Below are 22442 nucleotides of genomic sequence, written 5' to 3' on the forward strand. Positions count from 1 at the left end.
CATTGTGATCTGTTTCATGCACCTGCTTCTCCAATGTGCTTATTCAAACTTGAACAGAGCCAGCTGCTTCTCCATTCCTGTAATCATCTACACCCTTGTTCAGTCTTTGTTACTGCCCTTTTATCCCACTTAGTCTGAAGCATTACTCATAATAATCTTTATGATTTATCCCAATGCAGTGTTGAGTGAATCTTCTTGTATTACTTGGTGGATGTTTGCTGGCTCTAGCTGGAGAGATGACAACATGACTATATTCTAGAATGAAGATTCAGTCAGTCTTAATTTCTTTCACATCTTTCAATATGATACTGACAGATTTTTTTAATAAAGTTAACGTTGAGCCTCATGATAAATGACTATCTTAAAACTTAAGGGAGTGCAGTTTTAAGGCACCCACACATTACAAGATAATCGGGCCGACTTTTGGCCCAATTCTCCCCTTCCGACAATCCTAGGTAAAGTCCCAATTATCTTGATGGTTCTACAGGTTATCTTATCAGATTTTCCTGTGGTGTGAGGTGTGTTAAGAGTGATTGAATCTGCTCGGAGAACTTCGGGGCCGCACCGATCTCAAATCGTAAATATCCAACATGTTGAATATTTACGATCAGAAATCCTGTTGTGTGGGGGAAACCCCGAGAACAAACGCACACGTACTCCTTAGATTGGAACGAAACAATACCCAATCAGAAAGCAAGCTGACGGAAGACACGATAAGCATAACATGACTTCATCTAAACCTTTTTCTTTTTCACCGCAATTTTTCTTTAAAAAGCAGCCCAAACATTACTATCGCCATTTCTTCTTGCCCATCCTCCGCCATGTTTGTTTACTCTAAAGTCATGTTTGACTGAGAGATTTTGTGAGATTTTCTATGTTCACAGTCGGGACTCTGGTTGTTTGTGAATGGAATCTGTGTGGAAAATGTGTGGTGTGCTGTCTTGGTCATATCGCGGCACTCCACAGACTATAATAACAAAACTGTTAAAGGTAGGGTAGGCCATTTTCGGAGAGGCTAACAATAGCGAGCTAGCTTTGAAAGCATAAGATCCCACCCTCCCTTCAGAGTGCTTCCAAAACCATGCCTCCTCCAAAATACATGAAAGCATACAGAAGGGAGCAAATAAAAGCATCACAAGGGACGGCGTTAAACTACCTCATGTCTCAAAGCACATAACATTACTATAATAATGAACATAAACTATTTAAAGAGCACTGACCTGTACCACTGATTGCTGCAGATTCATTTCGGCATTGATAGTGTTGACATAGAAACGTATAAATTCGAGTCACGAACCACTCCGAGTATAACGTCACGGGTTTCCATCTCTTTCAAATTACAGTAGTTATGGAGTGAACACAGCATAAGCTCATTGTTTTGGATCAGGAGGAACTGTAAAAGGTGGCTGCTGATTCGTTTGCGCTGCTCAGTGACTGACGTCTGTCTAACTCTGCATAGCATGAACACTCTGATGACGTGTGATGTCTGCGCGAACAGGGTGCGCGGTGGTATGGAAATACATATGTTGACAGAGAGGTAGGATATCGTATCAATGCATTCGCATCGAATTCAATGATTGGGGCGAACATTTTATTTTGCTACGCCTTCCACAGACGATATATACATATAAATAAATGTAGACCATTTAACTTAGTGATTGCTATCAGGATGTGAAAAGACTTTCAACCAGCTTAACAAAAAATGTTTTTGGAACAAATCACCTACCCTGCCTTTAAATCTAAGATTTTTTTATTTTCATCTTTGTAATGTTTCACATTTTGAAAATCTGATAAGATTTTGTACTTGATACTTGAAGATCACTTAAAGTCATCTGTAATCTTGCTCGAAATCTGCTCCCACAGATTTGCCGTGAAAAGCTCTGCAGATTTTCGCAGAACACAAGGCTCATCCCCTGACCCTTTAAATGTATGTAATAAATGCACAGAAAATTTAGCTGAAGTGAAGTTATTTTCTTTCATCAGTGGCATACAAAATAATATTGACATTTTCAATTAAAGTTTCAATGCAACCGTACAAAATTGGTAATCAGTAGCATGCCACAGATGTTATTGATTGAGGTTTATAAATAGTTAAATATATAACCTTTCTTGTTGTATGTTTAATCTGTTTTTTTAACTACAGATCACAGATAATGTCAAAGCAAGAAAATATTGTACCTTTCATTTTAATTTCTGTTAATTATTGTCAGTGTTTACTGTACATTCATACATTTTTTAGCACTGTTCTATTCATGTACAGTACACATTAATTCATATTTAGCCATGTACTATTAATGAAGCTGTTGCTCAGTGCCTGGTTGCATAAAGCACCTTAAGTGTTATTTTCCCTTAAGTTCGCCCTTAGATTTTCCTTAAACTTAAGGATGTTGCAGAAAATAACCCTTAAGTGTTACTTAACGTCATATACCCTCAGAATTTCCCTTATGTATCTATTTTTCACTTAAGTAATCGCTTAAAAAACGATAAGTGTTGCATAAAGCCCCTTAACTGTCATTTTACTAAGTATAACATAAGGTTTGGAAAACTTCACTTTAAGTGTTACATGGAGCGAGCAGGTTCAATCCAAGTCTTCTAATGAGACACATTTGGCCGCTTTATATGATAAACAAATTTTAATTTAGCCGTTTATTCACATATAAACATTGATCAAATTACATACGGAGCACATCTTAAATGGTGAAACAGCCTGAATAATATAATACTGAATAATACTTTTATGTCTTTCAGTGAATGGACAGAGGAGAGATGAGAAAATATTAAAAACATATTTATTTGTTTCTAAAGATGAATGAAAGTCTTGACGACATGAGGGTGCGTACATGATGACAGAATTTTTCATTTTGAGTGAACTATCTATTTGAGTTTCCGTCTCATCTGGTCCTTCTCTTTCATATATGGTTTTCTTTTTTGTTTTCCTTATCCATGTTATGTTGTTTCCTGTGAAAACTTACCGCTATCTGTATGTAATGTGTGCATGGCAACAATATAATTTTATAACGGCAAATCCTGAGTCGCTGTCGTGAAACACTTAATGGTTTCCCTTACCTAAGAACCGTTTAAAGGGGTCATCGGATGCAAAATTTGCATATACATTTGCATATAAATGTGTCTTTGCACATTATGGACACAACCACCATACAATGAAAAAAATCCATTCACTCCTTTTTTTTTTAAATCCTCAAAAAGTCTAAACACTCTCAATAATCAAGCCGTTTGGATTTTCTGAGCAATATGATGTCACATGCTCTGAAACGGGTCATTGTGAACAGAGCTGTTTTTGAGGAGGTAAAAAGGGTGTTGTTTTACACAACCATTGAAGAATTTTAACCAAAGTATGTTACAAACTTTACAGGAAGACCCTAAAGAATCATACCAACTTGTGGAAAATGGGCATCCGATGACCCCTTTAAGGGATTATATGCAATACCCTTAAGTCATTTCCTTAGGTAAGGTGAAATCATGCCTTAAGTCTTGTATTTAAAGGGTTAGTTCACCCAAAAATTAAAATTAGCCCATGTATTCGTCTGAAAGAAGAATGTCATATACACCTAGGATGGCTTCAGGGTGAGTAAATCTTGGGCTAATTTTCATTTTTGGGTGAACTATCCCTTTAAGGGAAAAACTTGAGGTGCTTTATGCAACCGGGCACAGATGTTTAAATTAGAGGTTTCTGTAAGGTTTTAAAGAATTTAGTATGCAGCTCTCTGAAATTAATTGGTCAAGTGTGGCATTCTGAGGTCTAATATTTTTGTGTAATGGCCATCAAATTGAATATTTACAGCCAATTTCCTAGTGTGCCAGTATCATTTCTCTTATATCACACACATGGTTTCATTTTTCTTACATAATAAAATAAGTTCAGCTCAAATTAATATTTTATGTCCATGTATTTAGTGTTAAGTTGCTCTTTAATAAAGGGGATAATGTACTGTCTGTCTGTCATTATTGCAATTCTTTAGTGTTTTAGTTTTGTATGTATTTTAAAACAAAATACAATATTAGGCCTATATAATTTGAAAGGGGTCATGAAGAAAATATATATATACTATATATAAGTGCTGTCAAATCGATTAATTGCAATTGATCACATCTAACATAAAAGATTTTGTTTACATAATATATATTTGTATATATTATTATTATTATTATATTTATAATAAGAATTATAATAAAACAAAACAATAACAAAAGCAGCATTCTCTACCTGCTTTCTTCCATATCCAATAATCCAATGCATTAACCCCATAAATGCCAATGCAAATGAGAGAATAGCAAATCAGTTTGACTGCGGCGCCACAGTATAAATACTCAGTATATCATACAATTTGTAACAGACAAAGCAATAATGACACATGATAAAATTGTTACTCACACTTGTGTGTTGTGACATTGCTGTCGGATCCAATATAGTCGTCACTGCAACTTCTTTTATTTTCAGTCTCTCGGAAAACCTGAGGTGTCTTGTTAAAAAACTAATTTGCAGTAAAATGAAGCGATCAAACGAGCAGTGTCTTACTAACGCGATCTGGAACATTGCTAAAAAATAAAGTTCATTAAGCTTAGTTTTAATAAAAGCTGTTTATGGGCTAACAAGGAAGTTTGGAGTTCTGAAACTTACAGGATATTTTTATAGTACAATGGTCACTTGTATGTCAAAATATAAGGGAAATTTTTATTTCTCAATTCATGACCACTTTAATATTAGCCGTTTATCAGTTATTGGCCACAACATGAATCAGCTTATTCCGTTAGCCATGAATTTTAATATCAGCATATCCTAGTAGTTTGCATTTGGAAAACTTTTTGTATTTTATTTTCTTCTTTTTTTTTATAGCAAAAACAGAAATGCAAATACTGAACTCCTGTTGCATTGTATAGTTTTGTTCAACATACTCTAGCTTGATGTCTGTCTAATATCCTGGCATTAAAATATGCAAATTATTTGTAACAGTTCAATAATTGTTTGCATAGTAGTCAGATAGCTAAATTACAGGAAGTGTTCCTTTCAAAAAGAAATGCTCCTTCAGAAGTGCCTTAAATATTGGACTTGGATGTTTTATGGAAGTGGTTCTAAATGGGCTTTTTTAATCAAGCTTAATATACATTTTGCTTACGTTGCTGAAGCAAGATGTTGGCACAAACTGTTTAGCCCTCAGCAATCTCACCAGCAGCACTTACAAAGATTCAGTGAATGCGTTTTAGATTTCAGAAGCTAGTAACATGTCATTACCATGTGCAGACAGACTTAATATACGGCAGATGCTCTTTTAGGAAGACAGTACAGAAGATTTGATCATTGTTTGATGGTCTGATTAATTAATTGGCCTATCATGTTTGGTTTATGTGTGATTGCGATGTGATGAAGAGATTGGTAAGGGTCTCATAACTAAATGTTTGTGGGGGAGTGAATGATTAAGATTAGATCAGAATGAAGCATTTTCTTCAGTCTATGAGCCATCTTGTTGAAGTGTCTGTATCTGTCTGAACCGGATAGGAGTTGGTTGTCATACACGTCTCTAGACAGAATGTTGAGAAAACATTATTCTGGGAAAGGTTAAATATTCATGAAACTTTGATCTGACTAATGTGATTTGAGTTTAACATACTTTCTGCATAAGAATGTGAAGAAATGTGTGCTTATCTTCGTGCCTGTGTATAAGGTTTTTATAATTTAACACTTTAAATATTTTTTAATAGTCAGTTTACTAAATTTTAATTAATTTTAATTAGTTTCAGTGTAGTTTTTTTTCTTTTCATGGACACAGTTTTTTACTTGTATGTATCGTAAGCCCTATTCAGGACAATTTTCCACAGACATATTTTTTTCATAGATTTTAATTCCATCCTAAGCAAACGCATTTGTGTTTTTCTCACGTAGCGTTGGCAAATGATGTACTGTTTTTCAGCTAACTCTGGTCCTCTGAGAAATCTAATCCTGTTGGGATAGAAATGTATGTGATTGTTGTATAAAAATTGTTTCACAATGCTTCTCCTTCATTTAGTTCGACCTTTATCGTAAGGGTAGCATAACTAAGGCTGAAAACTGAAGTTGTTACAATGCCTCATGCACCTTCATTATGAACTTGGACTTTTTTTTCCCAACTTTCTAGGAAAAGTTGGTGGTTTTAGTTGGCATCCCATCTGATTAAAAATATTGAATTTAATCAAGAAAGAGAGTCCAATCCCAAAAACTGTTCAGAATGGCCACTGTAGCAGCGTTAGGTATCAATCTAACCTTAATTAATTATGTTCCTTAGTTGTTACATTATGTGATTATATAATTTACTTTTAAGTTTTGTGTATTTTATTATAAATGCATCCAGAGCACATGCCCTTCTGTATTGCTCATCCAGACAATAGGCACTGTATTTATTATTAGTAATAAAAAGCAGATACGTAATCACTAATATCCTATGTGAATAACTGTAATTCTTCACTTTCAAACTAATCCCATAGTAATACTGCTTTAAATTCAGTTTTAAGTCTTAGTAATTATAGTTAATGTACTGTTTCAGTTCCTTTGGGTATAGCATATGGGGTAAGACATGAGGGTGAGTGAACGTTCACAGTGGTTTACCTCTAAATCAAGCAAAACATTTGCATTTAAAATGAAGATGTACTTTTAAATGCATTTAAAGTGCATGAGAAATCAGATGAGTTCTTTTTTACCTACACTGCAATATAGTGCTGAGATGCAACAAAATTGAATTGCTTCCATTATAATCAACAAATCTGTGCTCGCAACATAGAAATCTTCGTTGATTATAATTGAAGCCATCATTCGTCTGTTTTCTTTGCAAGGTGGTAATCCAGCATCCGGAAAGCGTACCTTCTATGGCTAACAAGCCATCACCTGCTGTTAGCATTCCATTGACTCCCATTCATTTTGGCGTCACTTTGAATAACGAATAACTTTACATCTGAGGTGTTTAAAGGCTCTATTTGTCCATTGTTTATTTCTAAAGAAACACGACAATGTATAAAAGGCTCCATTACCTTGCATCTTACGTTATGGCCCCGTAGAAGCTGTTTTTGTAAAAAATAGGCTAACGATTGCGTCATAACCACGCGACTCTCTGTTGCACAGTAGAGAGATTACCGTAGACGGAGGAGAAGCTCGCAGGCAATCTGGGGGTAGTGGAGGCAAAATGACAAAATAATTAATCAGAATACTTAGCAAAAGTTTCTCCTGCTCCAAGCACATGGACAGCTCCTACTCACGCTCTCCGTCTCTGCAAGATTCGGAAGGGAATGATTCAGATTTCTCTTGGCACAGCTACTAGAAGACAGACAGGTTGCTCACGTCACATCAACGTCATCAAGCTCAGTTTGAGTCTGCGCAGTACGCTCGACCATCAGGAAGAGAGTGCTTCTAATTGACTTCACTGGTCTCTGTCGAAGTCTATGGGGTCGCTGTGTCCATTTCTTTTACTCTCTATGTTTCTTTGCCACTTCGTTGCTCTTCACAAACATTTAGTTTGACTGCATCACAATATATATTGCCACCTGCAGGTGGGGAGGTTCAACCACACAGACGCACAGGTCAGAATATACTTCGAAGACAACTCAATGCTTACAAAAATTACACTTTATTTCAGTTACTTTATCAACCACCACTAAATAAAACTTAGTTTAGTTTAGTTTTTGTCATTGAAATTTTGACTTTTATTTGTTTCATGTTATTTTTGTCTTTTTTTAATATCTGGAATTAACCACGACAACTTCTGTTCCCATGAGGCTTTGTTTTTGTTATCAAGAGCTTTTTGCTTTCTTTTGTGTTGTTAATGTTCTGGATCTGCTGCATGAATTTAATGTAGTTGACGTGGGAATACTGGGAAGGCTGCTTGGCATGCCAGGGCTCTACTGACAGAAGCAGAAGAAAGAGCAACAACACGGGTGCAGCCAGCCATAAACGGTGTTCCTGGCGCTGACGAGGGGTAAGGGCATAACAGCAGTGGTTATAGGTAGGCCTGTATGGAATTGGTAACCAGCAGAAACCTGGAAAGATTTCCACATAATTTGCATAGTTTCCACATAAAAAGCTCTACATATGCACATACACCTTGTTTTTCATTAGATATTTTGGCCAATTAGCTACTAGGGATGGCCGTTTTTGTCAATTTTTCATTTCGAGTACTGATAGTTCTCAAAAACGAGTACTCGAGTATTATATAATACTTGGTTCAAAATACGAAGTTTTGTGTTTTATATTGTGTATGTCTCCGGCTAACTCACATCAGCTGTAGGCCACTATTACTTAAAACTGTGTCACTTAATTAAGATCTGTCGTTCTTACTGCTTAGAGTAAAGATAATGTATTCTCATAACGTACCTCAAACTGAGTAGTGTCACTGAGAAACATCCTGCTCAAGACGTCCTTGCGATGGAGGTTCGGGTTGAATAACTAGTTCTTTCAATGTTTTATCATCGAACTCGCGCTTTGATATGGTAAAATCGACGCCATCGTTACTGTTTTTACAGTGTGTTCAATTGCTGAGCTCTAGAAAGCCTCCGGACAGAGCTGATGTTAATGGTAATGTGTGTTGTTTCCAACGTGAAAAATAACAAAAATATATGGACAAATATGATATGGAAATGTCTATCAAAATAGGAAAATATGACTAGAAAAATAACTGCTAGATTATCAATAATGCACTGAAACAAGGGCAACTAAAGCGTAAAGAACTTACAGCATTTTATTATAATAGTGTTCTTATTCTTATAATGTTATGTATATGGCTGATTGGTGCTGCACATCTTGCACTTAACTGCATTTATCAAGTGATTCCACACATCACTGTGCGTTTTCAAAGCAGTGAAGAGAAATTCCTGTTTTGTTTTGGTCTATGTGATCCCACCCACTGCCAATTTACCCTATAGTATTTCGACATCCCAGGTTGCCAGTTGGTGGAAAACACAACAATGGAAGCCAGCAAACAAAAAACTGTCTGAGATCTCAAATTCTGCTCAACATAAAAAGCCTCGGCAATAAAAATATTGCAAACGTACATTAGCTGAACAACTTATACTGTCAAGCTTGTCGCTTTCCAGTTGTCAATTACGCTTATTTCTGTTACGTGTCCTCAGTCTGGCAAAATATCGAGTCTGAGGAGACGTGGACGGGAAAAAAACAAAACCTCTAGCTGTCAGTATTACATAGTGCACTTAAGGCGATAGATCTCACATGATCCACCTCCTGATAGTTAGACTAAGTTTACATGAAATCAAAATTGACCCTATTACATGCTTAATACATGTTCATGGTTTTATTGTGCATCCTTGGTGCATTTAGTTCTAATAAAAAAAATAAAATAATATATATATATATATATATATATATTTACTTGCTTTGCTTCGGCTGTGAATTTGCTTCATTTTAGTTTGTAACCACTTTTCTCAGTCCACTCAATTCCAGTGGATAAAATTCCATCCTACTTTTTGTTTATCCTGTAATATTCTGTTTCAAATATGCCACATTATTTAAGTAAAATAGGTTGTGAATACTGTTTCATGTTGACTTTAAATCCGTTCCGCAGATTTTCCATCACAATCAGAGCAGAAAATGTGCAAAGGCATGAAAATTCTGTGTGGGCCCAGTCATAGGTAGTGGTTAATATGGGATTTGATTTTTTTTCTTTCTCATAGAGCTCTCATTACGCGTGATCTAATAAGGGCAGGGATTGGAAGAAATGCTTACTTTGGTTGAATGGCACTTCACGGTGTGAACTCAGTCTTCCTTAAGTCGCATGATGCTTCTGCTCTTATAAGTTTATTGGACTTTGAGTTTTCCACAGTAATGAAGTTATAATGAATTCTGGGATTTTGAGTATTTGAATGGCCTAAGGGGAGAATAATATAGACATTAAAAAGGCATTGTTTCTGCAAGCAGAAAGAATAATGTGTTTCCGCTCAAAAAGAGAGACTCAGCACCGAACTAATGTACACGCGCATGCCCATGTGTTTCTGTATGCATACTGAATACTAAATTATATAATATATCTTGCTTTTTTCCAAAAGAGAGAACACATAAGTGATAAGTGACACATGTGGCAAAATATAAACCCTGCCTATATCTCTCACTCTCTATGTGTGCAAGCGTGTATCATAGTGGTATTTGATGGATGAGTGGTTGTTGTGATAAAGGGCTTTAGGAATGGAGAGATGTCAGGGTGGAGGTGTGTGTGAAGTGAAAACGTTACGTTTTGATGGCTGAGAGTATGGTTAGGTGGATGATGGATGGTTGAAATAAACAAGTACAGTGTTCTGATGAAAGAATATTTGGGAAGAGTTTTGGAATTAATGTACTTCATGGAGGCATTTTCAGAAAGATGTTAGAAATGAAAGAGCATTCTGATTCTAAATGAAGAAAGAGAATGTTTGGGAAAAAAAGTCTGTGGACAGGAGACAGGAAAAGTGACAGGAGAGACAGTGAACTTCTTTATTAGAATACAACTTTCAAATGAATAAACGAAAAAGAAGGAATAAAAGAAGCTCTTGTGACACCTATAGTCAAAGGAACTGGTATAATGCTAGCATGAGTAAAGACATTTAGATGCCTTTGGTTATAGTCCTAGAGTGGCCCCAAAAAGAAGATGATGGATGGACGGACGGATGGTAGATAGATAGATGGATGGATGGATGGATAGGGTGCTCCGATTGATCGGGCACTGATCGTTATCGGCCGATAGCTTTATGTAGTTTTATTGGGGGTCTCTTTAAAGCAGGGCTCAGTAGTTTCGGGATTTCTTCGCTGTATTCTCGCAGGTTTCTCTCTAGAGCTCCCCCTACAGCTTCGGAATAGATATTTGACAACACTGTTATAAAAACTCGTTGGCGATTCTCAGACACCAGAGGCTAGTAAATCAACGACATTAAAGCAGATGGGACATTATTTAAAACGTCTTCTTCATTCGGGCTCGAACAGCATGAGGGAGCGCAATAATGACAGCATTTTAGCAGATTTCTTTTGGCCGTAAAGCAATTGTTTACATCGCGAGACCTGATATCACGCGATACTTCCTGACGCGGAGCGCCGGCTTAAAGTTGCAAGTGCGGATTTTCCGCTCACAGGCACCAGGGGGGTGCGAAACGACCACCATTCAACCCGAAATAAGTAATATAACCATTCCAATGACTCTGAAGCTGTTCAGTTAAGGTAAAAAAGTTACTTAGATCACCTTTAAAGGCTGAAAAGCCGTTCAGATGACGCAAAACTCGTGAGACAATTTTTCTATGCACAGCTAAAATTGCTTCACTACATTCACCGGTCTGGCAGTTCTACCAGGTTTCTAAAAAGGACAACAAATTTGCAATGTTTTTGTGGAGACATTGCAACTACAGCAAACCTACGACAACGACAGCAAGAAACTAGGGCTGTGCGAACTTGAGAGTGCATTTATTTTCTTCACAGAAGTTGAAGGAACTTCCTAAAAGCCAAACCTTAACGTTCAAATCAGCTAAATCAGTGAATGTTGTAAAATCTTAAGTGTGTATCTTAAGATTACAAATGAGTTCTTAAAATACATTGTTAAGAATAGTTGGCCTATTATTTATTTCAATCATATATATGATATAAAATAATATTTTATAAATCAGTATTACGTTGAATTTTGCACAGCACTGTGGAAAGCAGTAGTCATACTATAGTTTAGCAGTTGTTCATTACCTGAAGCTAACAACTCATACTGTAGACATTGGACATATGCCTTTGTGATGCTCTGCCAGGCTTGTACTGTTGCCACCTTCAGTGCCTCCTTGTTTGCTGTCGTTCAAATATCAAATACACACAGTTGGATTCAGATTAAACAATTGTTTTAAACATGTTTTGTTGTTTGAGCTTGAATGCTCATAGGCTGCCTTAGCAGAGTTATAGTCAAGCTGCCAAATAAAGTCCCATCCAATGATTTTTAAGGCATTTGTGTGGATAAGAGCCAACAGTCTAATCGCCAACAGTGACAAATGAGAGAGAACCAGTTGTACCCTTATACCATTGATCCTAAGGCCATTATTCAAAGATGAAATTGTATGGTTCGGATACTGTCAGGTTCTTTCTTGCTGCACATTTTTCCTCTCTGTCATTTTGTCCTGGTCTGCCTTTATCTTATTTATCTCAGTTTTGCTAACTTAACTGGCTCATTATCTCCTACTCATGAGATTTCATCATTTGTTTTACCCTCTCAGTGCAAGAGTAATTTTATACTACTGAAATGTTCCATTGCTGCCTTCAGTGAGTCTTTATAGAAGCAGGATTCAGAAAAAACCCAAGACACAGTGTTATCGCTACAGTTGAGTCATGATACAGTGCACCTTTAAAAGTCATTTATTTGTGAATTCTTTGCGATTTTGGTTGTTTTTGTTGTTGCTTTATCTTGAATGCAGCAAGACAGACTTTTAAACAAGATAACCAAATTGCATGGGTTGTATAGGACTTGCTTTTTCTGTGTACTGCCAAAATCAATATACACATGATTTCAATGCAGATGAGCATTTTATATTTTTGCTGACATGGCAGCGTAACTTTATACCATAAAATACCATATGAGTATTCTAAAATGTAATGTTCGTAGCATATTTATTTTTCAACAGGGTATTATAACACAAAAATGATCTATTTTCCTCTGAACTTAACACAAAATGGCCATGCAACTACTTCAGATAGTGATACTAGGGTCATTTGAAATCATCTCACTGGTGTTCCCAGTGGGTCTCTTGCTGTGCACTGAAATGGCAGAGGTGAAGATAGCAAGATTTGTTGGCAAGCTTCCGGGTCAGTGGCTGTCGCACAGGTGGTGAGGTCAAGGGTTGTCAGGTGGCCCCATGCACAAAAAATCATGTTCAGATGAGTCTGGTTTTCTATTACTATCACAGATATTATCACGGCTCCAGAACAGTACACTTGATTGCTAAGGCTTCCTGTATCTGGACTTTGCAAGGGGCAGTTTCTGACTGATGGATCCAGACTCTAATATGTCTTTATGAAGGTATAGGTTGAAGTCTGGGGCTCATAGCATCATCTCAAAGGTGGGGGCTGACAGCGTACGGAAGGTGATCTTTTCTGAGTGTCCTTTATTGATCTGATCTGAGAGGTCAATGGTGGAAAAACACCCAGTGGCAGAGATAGTTCTTCCAGCAGAATGCCTGTGGTACCACTTTCATGCCAAAAAGGAAGTACGGCCCCATTCTCTCCTTCATTCATAACTGTACTCATCAGAGCAAGTAAGAGCTGGGGATGCTAAAGGGTTGAACATGTTCAACCAAAAATGCAAGTTTTGTTGTTGGGTCTAAATTAGACTGGAGGAGATAATTGGCAGAGTACTGTCTAAATTAATAAACATCATGGACTGTCTTTTACCCTGTCTAACTTGCTGAAATTAGTCTAATGTGTGCATAAGCATAATTTATTTATTTTTTCTTCTTTTTTTTTCTCTGTGTTATACCATAGTGTGTTGATACTGTTGTGCTCCATTTTCTCCTCATCCATTCAACACATACACTGCCATTCAAAAGTTTATTGTTGGTAAGATTTTTTTATGTTTTTGAAAGAAGTCTCTTATGCTCACCAAGGCTGCATTTTTTTAATCAAAAATACAGTAAAAATATTTTTAAATAACTGTTTTCTATTGTAATTTATTTTAAAATGTCATTTATTCCTGTGATGGCAAAGCTGAAGATTTATAGAGATACACTGAGATTAAAATTCTGGCAGACAGTGATAAGCCTATACTTAATGTTATAGCTGATACATTATATTTGAATTCTAAACTATTTGCCTGAATGCACACTTCACAAGTCATCCGCTGCAAAGAAGTCAACATTATGTTTACAGAGTTAAGAACAGTCAAATACATATATTGTTTGAGAAACTAAGTTTGTTTGCTGACTAGCGGTGGTGGCAGAGTGATCTGAAACGTTTAACATGAACGCGCTTGACGTCACATCCGCAGACAGCGTGCGAAAAATCCGACCCGACAGAAAATAGGAAAAATAGGATACAGGCTTATAGGTGCACCCACTGTGAGCTGACAAGGTGTCAGTATGCTCATCAGGAGATGTTTGAGTCATAAATGGTCAAATAAAAAGGCTATTGTTACGTTTATTTTGGGGAAAAAGTTGCATGTAGCCTCTTTAAAGGCCCCCTAAATTCAAATTTTAAGTTTTTTAGCTTTTAGTATGAATATGTTAACCTTAAGGTTATGAATAAGCTAGTGTGTTCCAAACCGATGAATAATTCGCATTTAGGAGATATAAGCATTCAAAACTTACAGTCCCTCACTTACGCTAAAATGGATCACTAATTTTTATGACATCACCGCGGACTTCAGCTTCTCATCACATCTTCTGTCCAATCAAATGCTCTCTAGAATCTAAAGTGTCCCGCCCCCTATGCTATAAATATCACCTGGCCAAAGCGACCGTTGACACGTCGCAAAGCAATATGGGATTTTCTCGCGACACGGATGTACCTAATACAAATAAATGGAACATCTCCAGTTAACAAGCAGGGCATTCATTTCATTGTTTGTTTGTCAAATAAGAGTCGTTCTAGCGCTGAACTGTGTTGTTTTTTAAATCAAGCTGCTGAGCTCGTTGCTGCTGCTATCAGTGGCATGGAGACAGTGTTCTCTTGTGGCTTTCGCACAGTTTTCACTCGGACACACGCTTCAATCTATTGCTGTTGCAGAGACTCTTTTCGTTCTGGTGACATCACAAAACAAAAATGCACACAAAGGTGTCCCTGCTTGATATACAACCACTGATAAACATATTCGGTTTTGATGAGAAAAAAATATATGTATATATGAGTGCACATTAGATCCCAGAACCTCTGACACGCTTAGCAAAAGTTCTACCATTAGAACTACAGTCGCGGATCAATGCATTTATTCATGTGAAAATTCTCTGCACTAACAATATATATTAGTAGATCTCATTAAATGACAAATTAAATGTACTATTGAAATTGATTTCTGGACATCGTAATGTTATTTTTTCCGAAAATTGTTATTGTACACATATACATATATCTGATTTAGCATTGTATAGCATTTTAATATTTGCATTGTATAGCACTTTAATATTTGGCCACTTCTTTATGATTGAAATGCCACAGCCACTGTAATTTCTTGAACAAGAATATGTGGACATCATAACATGCAAATTCAGAGCAGGTTTTAAACTTTAATTTTGAGTTAGTGATTACAGTTTGCATATTTTGAAACATATTGATGTGTTCCGCTGTGTTGGCGAAGGTTTATAAATGATTTACCTTACAAATCTGAGGAAATCGCCACAAAATTGCGTTCCCAGATGAATGTTAAAAGCCAACCAAACTTACAGAGATACAGTTTGAGACGCTCCACGCATGTAAATTAAAACAGTTTGTATGGAGCAGCATTTACTGTGAACGGAGCCGCTCTGAGATGCACGTAACCTACACACATGCAAATAAATAAAGTGTGTATATATTAAAACCGCAGTGTGGATTTTTTATATATATATTACTCAAGATTACATTTAGCATACTTTTTTTTTTTATTATCAGTGTTCAAAGATTTTATTTGCCTTTGTCATCACTAAGCACTCAATCTAAATGTAAAATAAAGAAAATGAGCATGTACAATTAAATATCCAATAACGACCAATACTGATGATCTAAAACATTTCTAATATTTGCTGATAACCATTATGTTACTGATATATTGGGCATATTTAAGTTTTTACTAAAATATTGAGAAGCAAGTCGACCCTGAAATTTCAAGACTGCTTACTACCTCCATCATTCTCCTAAATACAAAAGTAATGGGGGTGAATGCTGGTCTCTTTTTTCCCCTGTCCTGAGGTCCTTTTTCGTCTGTTTTTTTTTTTTCTTCTGGATTGTCAGTCACACAGCTGTTCAAATCCTGGCCAGTCTCTGCTGAGTAAAAGCAGAACAGGGAGCATTTTCTCTTCTTCTACCTCTTTGATGAAGTGAGAACAGCAGGCATTTCCACCAAAAAATGGGATTGCTTTGGGACAAACAGCATTCATTCAGAAAGATTTATTCCAAATGTCTTTAATGCCAGAATAGCTCATTACTCTCTAATGTGTTTAAACTTCTATATTTAAATATATGTATATATATTACCGTAGGACAGCAAACTCCCAAGCGTCATCTTCTAAATCATAATGCTAACAGCCATCATAAACATATAATCTTTGATAAACTGTATTTTGGAAATACAAATATGAATGAGCATTTCAGGGCTGTTGGTGTCTAATCAGAATGTGTGTTTAGTAAGCATCAGTAAGTGTGGATGATCAGGATAAACTCTGGAGTCTGTCCATATCCTTTGAGATTACTTCAAAAGATCCATGAGGATGTTGAATTATTGATATGATTTTTTTCCATTTCTTCTATTATTAAATTTGCATGACACTCCAGAGCTGTAAAACAAAAAGTAAAAAAAAAAAAAGCACAAAAAAAAAAAAGATTACAGAGTGTTGCAATGATTGCAATGATTATAATGTATATCTATAGTGGCAATCAAGTGTTTTCATTAAGCAACATTAGTATGCATGCACTATCAAGAAAATGACAGCTCCAAGGTCAGGATGTGTGGACAAATGGTTGACAAGATTGAAGAAGTGCTTTAATGGAAAGATATTTTCACGCTCTGACCCTCATACCCTCTCTGATTAAAGCAATTTCCAGGCGCACACATCTTTTATGTGTTTGTTTGTGTGTGCATCTACCTGGAAACCTCTAGCTCTGCGGCTAAATCCTAACCCTCTTCACATGCTTATCAACCTCCTGCCAAACTGGAAAACCTCTCAGCACCTCAAGCACCAAAAAAAAAAAAAAAAACCCAACCTATACTTATGTGTGAATCTCTATGATTAATTTTCGAAATCTGGTCTGAAATCGGGTATTTTTGATTAGACACACAGTATGTGTGCAGATGTGTACCTTTGCCTATATTCGTTTACACCTGAGATTGGTGTGGGCCTTCATGTGTATGTGTGTGCGCATGCACCTGAATATGAGCGTGGCCGAGCTGTGTGCATACCTCTAATCCAGTTTCATCCTAGAGCCTCTTAAACCCTGAAGTGCTGCATTCATAGTGCAAAAGGGACCATCCAAAACATTGAGTGCAGCCACTACATTTGCATTGATTTATTAACTCCTCAGTGTATGGGACAGAGTTTTAATATATCCTGAATTGTTTGTGTGATATATATTTAGAACGTGACATAACTGATTTATGTGAATTTTGGTGCTCGCTCTGTTTTGCATCAGTGGAGATGTATTGCTTTGTGACTCAGTTACATGCCATAGATTCAATTTTCTCAGTAGGTTCAGTTACAGTGAGGTACAGTTTGGATGAGACATTCACCTCATGTAAATTCAATTGCCTTTGGCCTCTTTTTTTTTTACTCTGCTCGAAATATGGTGTTAATCCTTGGCGAATGCCTCCTCCTTACCTGTTTATTTGTGTGCCACTGTTTGCTTAAGCTCAGTATTTTAAATCTGTCACAGCACCATGGTGGACAGATCAGCGTCTGTGTGTTTGCACAGCGTGTGAACCATGATATTCATAAGTCCCATTGTCGCCCGTTTATGTGTTTTTGTATTCTGAGATATCAAGCTGTCACAGCACAAGGATGCAGTCATTATTCTTAACTCAGTCAGCGACTCCAGTGTGACAGTGTGCAGCAATTTCTGTCTTTCTCCCCTCTCCTCTATTCAACGGTTCACTGTCTGCTCCTTATCCATGCCCTTCTCTCTTGCTCATTCCTGTTCCCTCTATAGACCTTTTTCACACTTCCAAGTTTGCAAAGCTGACGGCTTCAACAGTAGGGTAAAGAAACTTCTGCTTTATCAGCGGCAGTGAGAAACAGCCGTTTTCAATTGTTTTTCAGGGGTGACGAAACAAAGCAAAATAATTTCATGTTATACGACTGGATGAAAGCAGGTATTTTATGGTTTACAGGAGTACATACAGTGGCCTCAAAAAGACACGCTTAAAAATGTATGAATATCATTGCATTAGCTACAAAATATCAAAATACACTACCATTCAAGTTTGGGATTGGTATTTTTTTTTAATGTTTTTTATGAAAATCTCTTTTCTCTCTTATAAAATAAATTGTATACCTATTTGATATGTTTTAAAGTGTATTTTTATTAGTCCAATGGCAAAATTGAATTTTCAGCAACCATTTCTCCAGTCTTCAGGGTCACATGATCCTTCAGAAATCATTCAGATATGCTGATTTGGCGCTCAAGAAACATTTCTTATTATTATCAATGTTGAAAACAGTTGTGCTGCTTTATATTTTTGTGGAAACTTTGTTGCATTTTTTTTTTAAAGATCCTTTGATAAATAAAAAGTTCAAAAGAACAGCATATATTTGAATTAGAAACGTTTTAACATTATAAATGTTTTTATAGTCACTAATAAATTTAATGCATCCTTGCAGAATAAAGGGTAATAATAATAAAAAAATCTTATTGCCAGCAAACCTTTGAGCAGCAGTGTAAGGTCACACACACACACACACACACTCTCTCTCTCATACACACGCTCACTCATACAGGTTTTTATGTGTGACAGCAGTTTAACAGCAGTTTTTTTTATTAAGGAAATGAAAAAAATACACTATAAACAAGAGCGCACATAGCACATTAAACAACATTAGATAAAGACAGTGGCATACACCACAAAAAAACCACACAAAAAACGTACATTTATGAGTAAAAATTGTTCTATATGTGCAATGTTATTGTTTACTGTGTGCAATGATGTTCCCATTGTTTTCATGCTCTTTTTATTCCATATACTTTCCATGGACATTAAAAAAACATCAAATAAAGGGATCTTTCTAGTCCTAACCAAATGAACGTGAATGTATAATGACCAAATGTTATATAACAAGATAAATTGCAGATGTGAGTTTGGTGTAGATTTATGCAGTGTAAATAATGGCGAAGATGGAAACATTATGTCTGCAACGACATTAGGTTTGAAATAAAACGGGAGAATAATGTGCTGCAACAGCATCAGTGAAACATTAGTAGTAACATTAAAATTGTCTCTTTGTACTTGAGTTGGCTACATGAAATCCTCACACTGTGCAGCTCATAGTTTTTTTCACATTTCCTTGTTCTCCCAGTAACACTGTCTGAGAATCACCTCACTATTTACCACATCATGATATTTACCACATTTAAAATGAAATAAAAGGCTTACAGAAAGGCTTACCATGTCTTGTTAAGCTTGACATGGAAATGTTGAGGTTTTCTTGTTAAGGCTCAGCTAAGGTAGTATAGTTGATGTATCAGAACTGACAACTGTCGATTGGCAAAAATGCAGGTGGAAGTACAATTACCCAACTATCAGAGTCGGATGTGACAACTGATGGTTTGTATTTCCCTGCGTTTCTTTATCTAACTTTCCTTTTCTGTCTTCCCTCCTACTCATGTTTCCCTTTCTCCTTTTCTTTCCCACCACCTGTTCTTTCTGGCTCTCCCTCCCTCTGTCTTTCTCTCTCTTTCTTCCAGGATGCCAGTTCTTCGTTTTTCCAGTTTGGGGCCTCGCTCCAGCAGGAGGCGTTGTTGATGCTTGCTATAATGGAGGAGTACGACTGGCACATATTCTCAGTGGTCACCACCAAGTTCCCAGGTTTCCAAGAGTTCATAGCCACCGTACGTGTCACGGTGGACCACAGCTTCATTCGTTGGGACCTTCAGGGCGTAGTGACGCTGGACGGTGTTGGCGAACCTGAGGACCGAGCCCACGTGCAGCTTAAACGCATCCAGTCGCCCGTCATCCTCCTCTACTGCTCCAAAGACGAAGCAGCGCTAGTTATGGATGAAGCCCGTTCGCTAGGGCTCACCGGGGCTGGCTTTGTGTGGATTGTTCCTAGTTTGACGACAGGAAATATCGAACATACCCCGGAAGCCTTTCCGACAGGGATGATTTCTGTGGCGTACGACGAATGGGATTATCCCCTGGAGAAGCGCGTGCAGGATGCTGTGGGAATTATCAGTTCTGCGGCCGCTGCCATGTTCAGAGAGGAAGGTCGAATACCCGACGGTACAGCTAGCTGCTACGGCCAATCTGAGAAGCCAGAGGTGCCGGCAAGTGCTCTGCGCAGGTAAGCTTATAGTTGCCTGCATAATGAAATGGATGAACATGCACAAATGTAGAAGTAAACTAAAGGAAATGTCTTAAAGTCCCACTCCGATCATATTTTGAGCTATTTTTAAACATTCTCAGTGGTCTTTAAATGATGATTATGCCGTTTTTAGCCAAAATCACAAAACCTGTGCCGTTTTCTGGGACTTTGCTTCAGCAGAGCGGCAGTAGCTCATTAGCAATTCGCCTCTGCGTTGTGGGCGGAGCCGTTGGCACGGAGACGACCCTCCCCCTCGTTCACACTGCCGCGCCGACTTGAGCTTCCGAGAAAACGGAGGAGAAGCTGATCATCGCCGTTGCTGGGTTTCCTATCATTATCGGATTAATTGCAGTTTAACCATCAGAGTGAAAGTTTATCATTTGCATGTGTTTTTAAGTCCTGCCAGTTTAACAGGGCGCGCTTGACAGGGCATATAAGAACGCAGAGAGATAGCAGAGAGAGAGAGAGAGAGCCTCGGCCGCGCGCGCGCACTCACTATTAATAATAATAAATAATAATGTGACCAAAACGGTTATACAAATGCTGTCATTATAAAAGGTTTCTAGTGTCAATGTATTGCTTGTTTATTTTGTTTACTTTTCATGGTGTGACACTTCTCTTCTCCCATGATCGAACATAGAACGCTGCTACGTCAGAGCGGCCAAAGCGTCAACAAGCTTCCTCGTACTTTTTGACAAGCGTCCTTGACAGGGCGGCCAGAGCTTCTTTGCCGCTCAAGTCGGCGGCGGTGTGAACGTACAGTTAGCATTGCAACCAGCTACCGCACATAGGTGTTGATCCGCCATCGTCTTCTCTACTCCTCAGAACCTGAGCCGCGCGGGCGGGGGCGGGGGCGGAGGGGAGTATGAGCTTGTGGCACCGCCCAGTGGAGTTACTACGTCACAACTCCAGTCTATTTTAGCTGGCATTTTAGCGTCTGCTACTGATTCACAGCCATTTGAATGCAGAAATACTCAGAAATACAACTTTGAACTTATTTTTCTCAAGATATGTCCTCTAACATCAGAAAAATGCCACAAGAACATGTTAACACCTAGAAAAACATGATTTTCATCGGAGTGGGTCTTTAAATGTACTATGCAATGGTAGTTATACTCCAGCATCGATGTTAACATGATACTGCATAATCTTGTTCAAACTCTGTAATCTCAACATACTTATTTAGACAATCTTTTGGCTTGCCTATCTGGACTACAACTCAGCCACCTATTTCTTTGGGCAAGCAGTTCCTTTTACAAGCTTCTAACTCTGACTATCAGTACTGTTTCTTGTAATTCAATACAATACAATGCAAAGTGGCTAACATTGATTTTCAGGGTACATTATTCCACTCTGCAATAGGTGCACTTAGAAATGAGAATAGCACTTAAAGAAATGAGGAGTACTTTTGACAAAAGTGTAAAAATAATGTTCAGTATACGAGTGGCCTAGAAAAACCTGTTTTTTTTTACATAAGTGACCCTTTAATTGTAGCTGTCAAAACTCTAATTTTTTCCAGAGAACAATTTTTTCCAACTTACATTGTGCACACTGGTCAGTCTGCAATATGGACGCATTTGGGAGTTTTGGGGGCAACAGAGAGGCTAATGCCATCAAATTGGTTGTTTTGAGAGACAAATATGGACAAGCACAGCAAGGGGTCAAGGTTTGGCTGTTTAACATGGTCCAGTTAGCCTCTGATTGACTCGTAAACAATTGTGTCCGGAACTGAGTGGCTGTGAGCAAAGATGGCAGAATTCAAATAGCATATTTCCGAGAAGACCGACCAACTGGCATTGAGATGAATGCTAACGGACAGCTTTCTCCAGGCATTACAGACCTCCACGCACTACAAGACACAAACTCAGCACCCTTCGCAAGGCACAAATTCGTGCACATGGTAACCCATATTTAGTCTATTCTTGACAACATTTGCACAGAATGGGGAAAAAAAGAGCCAAACAATATGGATGAGACAGTGGTGGAGCAGACGTGGGCCACTTTGATGTTTTTTTTATTTTTTTGGCTTTGACTTCCCACTGCCTCGCCCTCCTCTAGCGCTGTTTCTCCTGGAAATCTTATCGGCTGTTGGTCATTGTTGCTCAGAGACGCACCAATGCACACATCTGACCGTTTGGCCAGATTTCAAAAAAATTTGCGACTACTCTGAGTCTGTCACAAGTGTGCATGCTATGAGCATCTGTGACGATCTGGGGTTTAAAACATAATAGCAAGCAAGTCTTGTAGACAAACATAAAGGTCAA

At 37.6% G+C, this 22442-nt stretch overlaps 1 protein-coding gene across 2 annotated transcripts in view; it reads left to right on the plus strand.

Moving 5' to 3' along the window:
• grin2ab (glutamate receptor, ionotropic, N-methyl D-aspartate 2A, b) overlaps nucleotides 1–22442 on the plus strand; it is a 104715-nt gene that overhangs the window by 41485 nt on the left and 40788 nt on the right. For both annotated transcript variants that reach the window (XM_084091481.1, XM_084091482.1), the window contains one exon: nucleotides 19562–20157. In XM_084091481.1, coding sequence (XP_083947607.1) covers nucleotides 19562–20157 — 596 coding nt within the window. The remainder of the gene's footprint in view (nucleotides 1–19561; nucleotides 20158–22442) is intronic.

Source organism: Abramis brama, assembly GCF_963993115.1.
Source record: "Abramis brama genome assembly, chromosome: 2".
In the NCBI taxonomy this organism is placed as follows: domain Eukaryota; kingdom Metazoa; phylum Chordata; class Actinopteri; order Cypriniformes; family Leuciscidae; genus Abramis; species Abramis brama.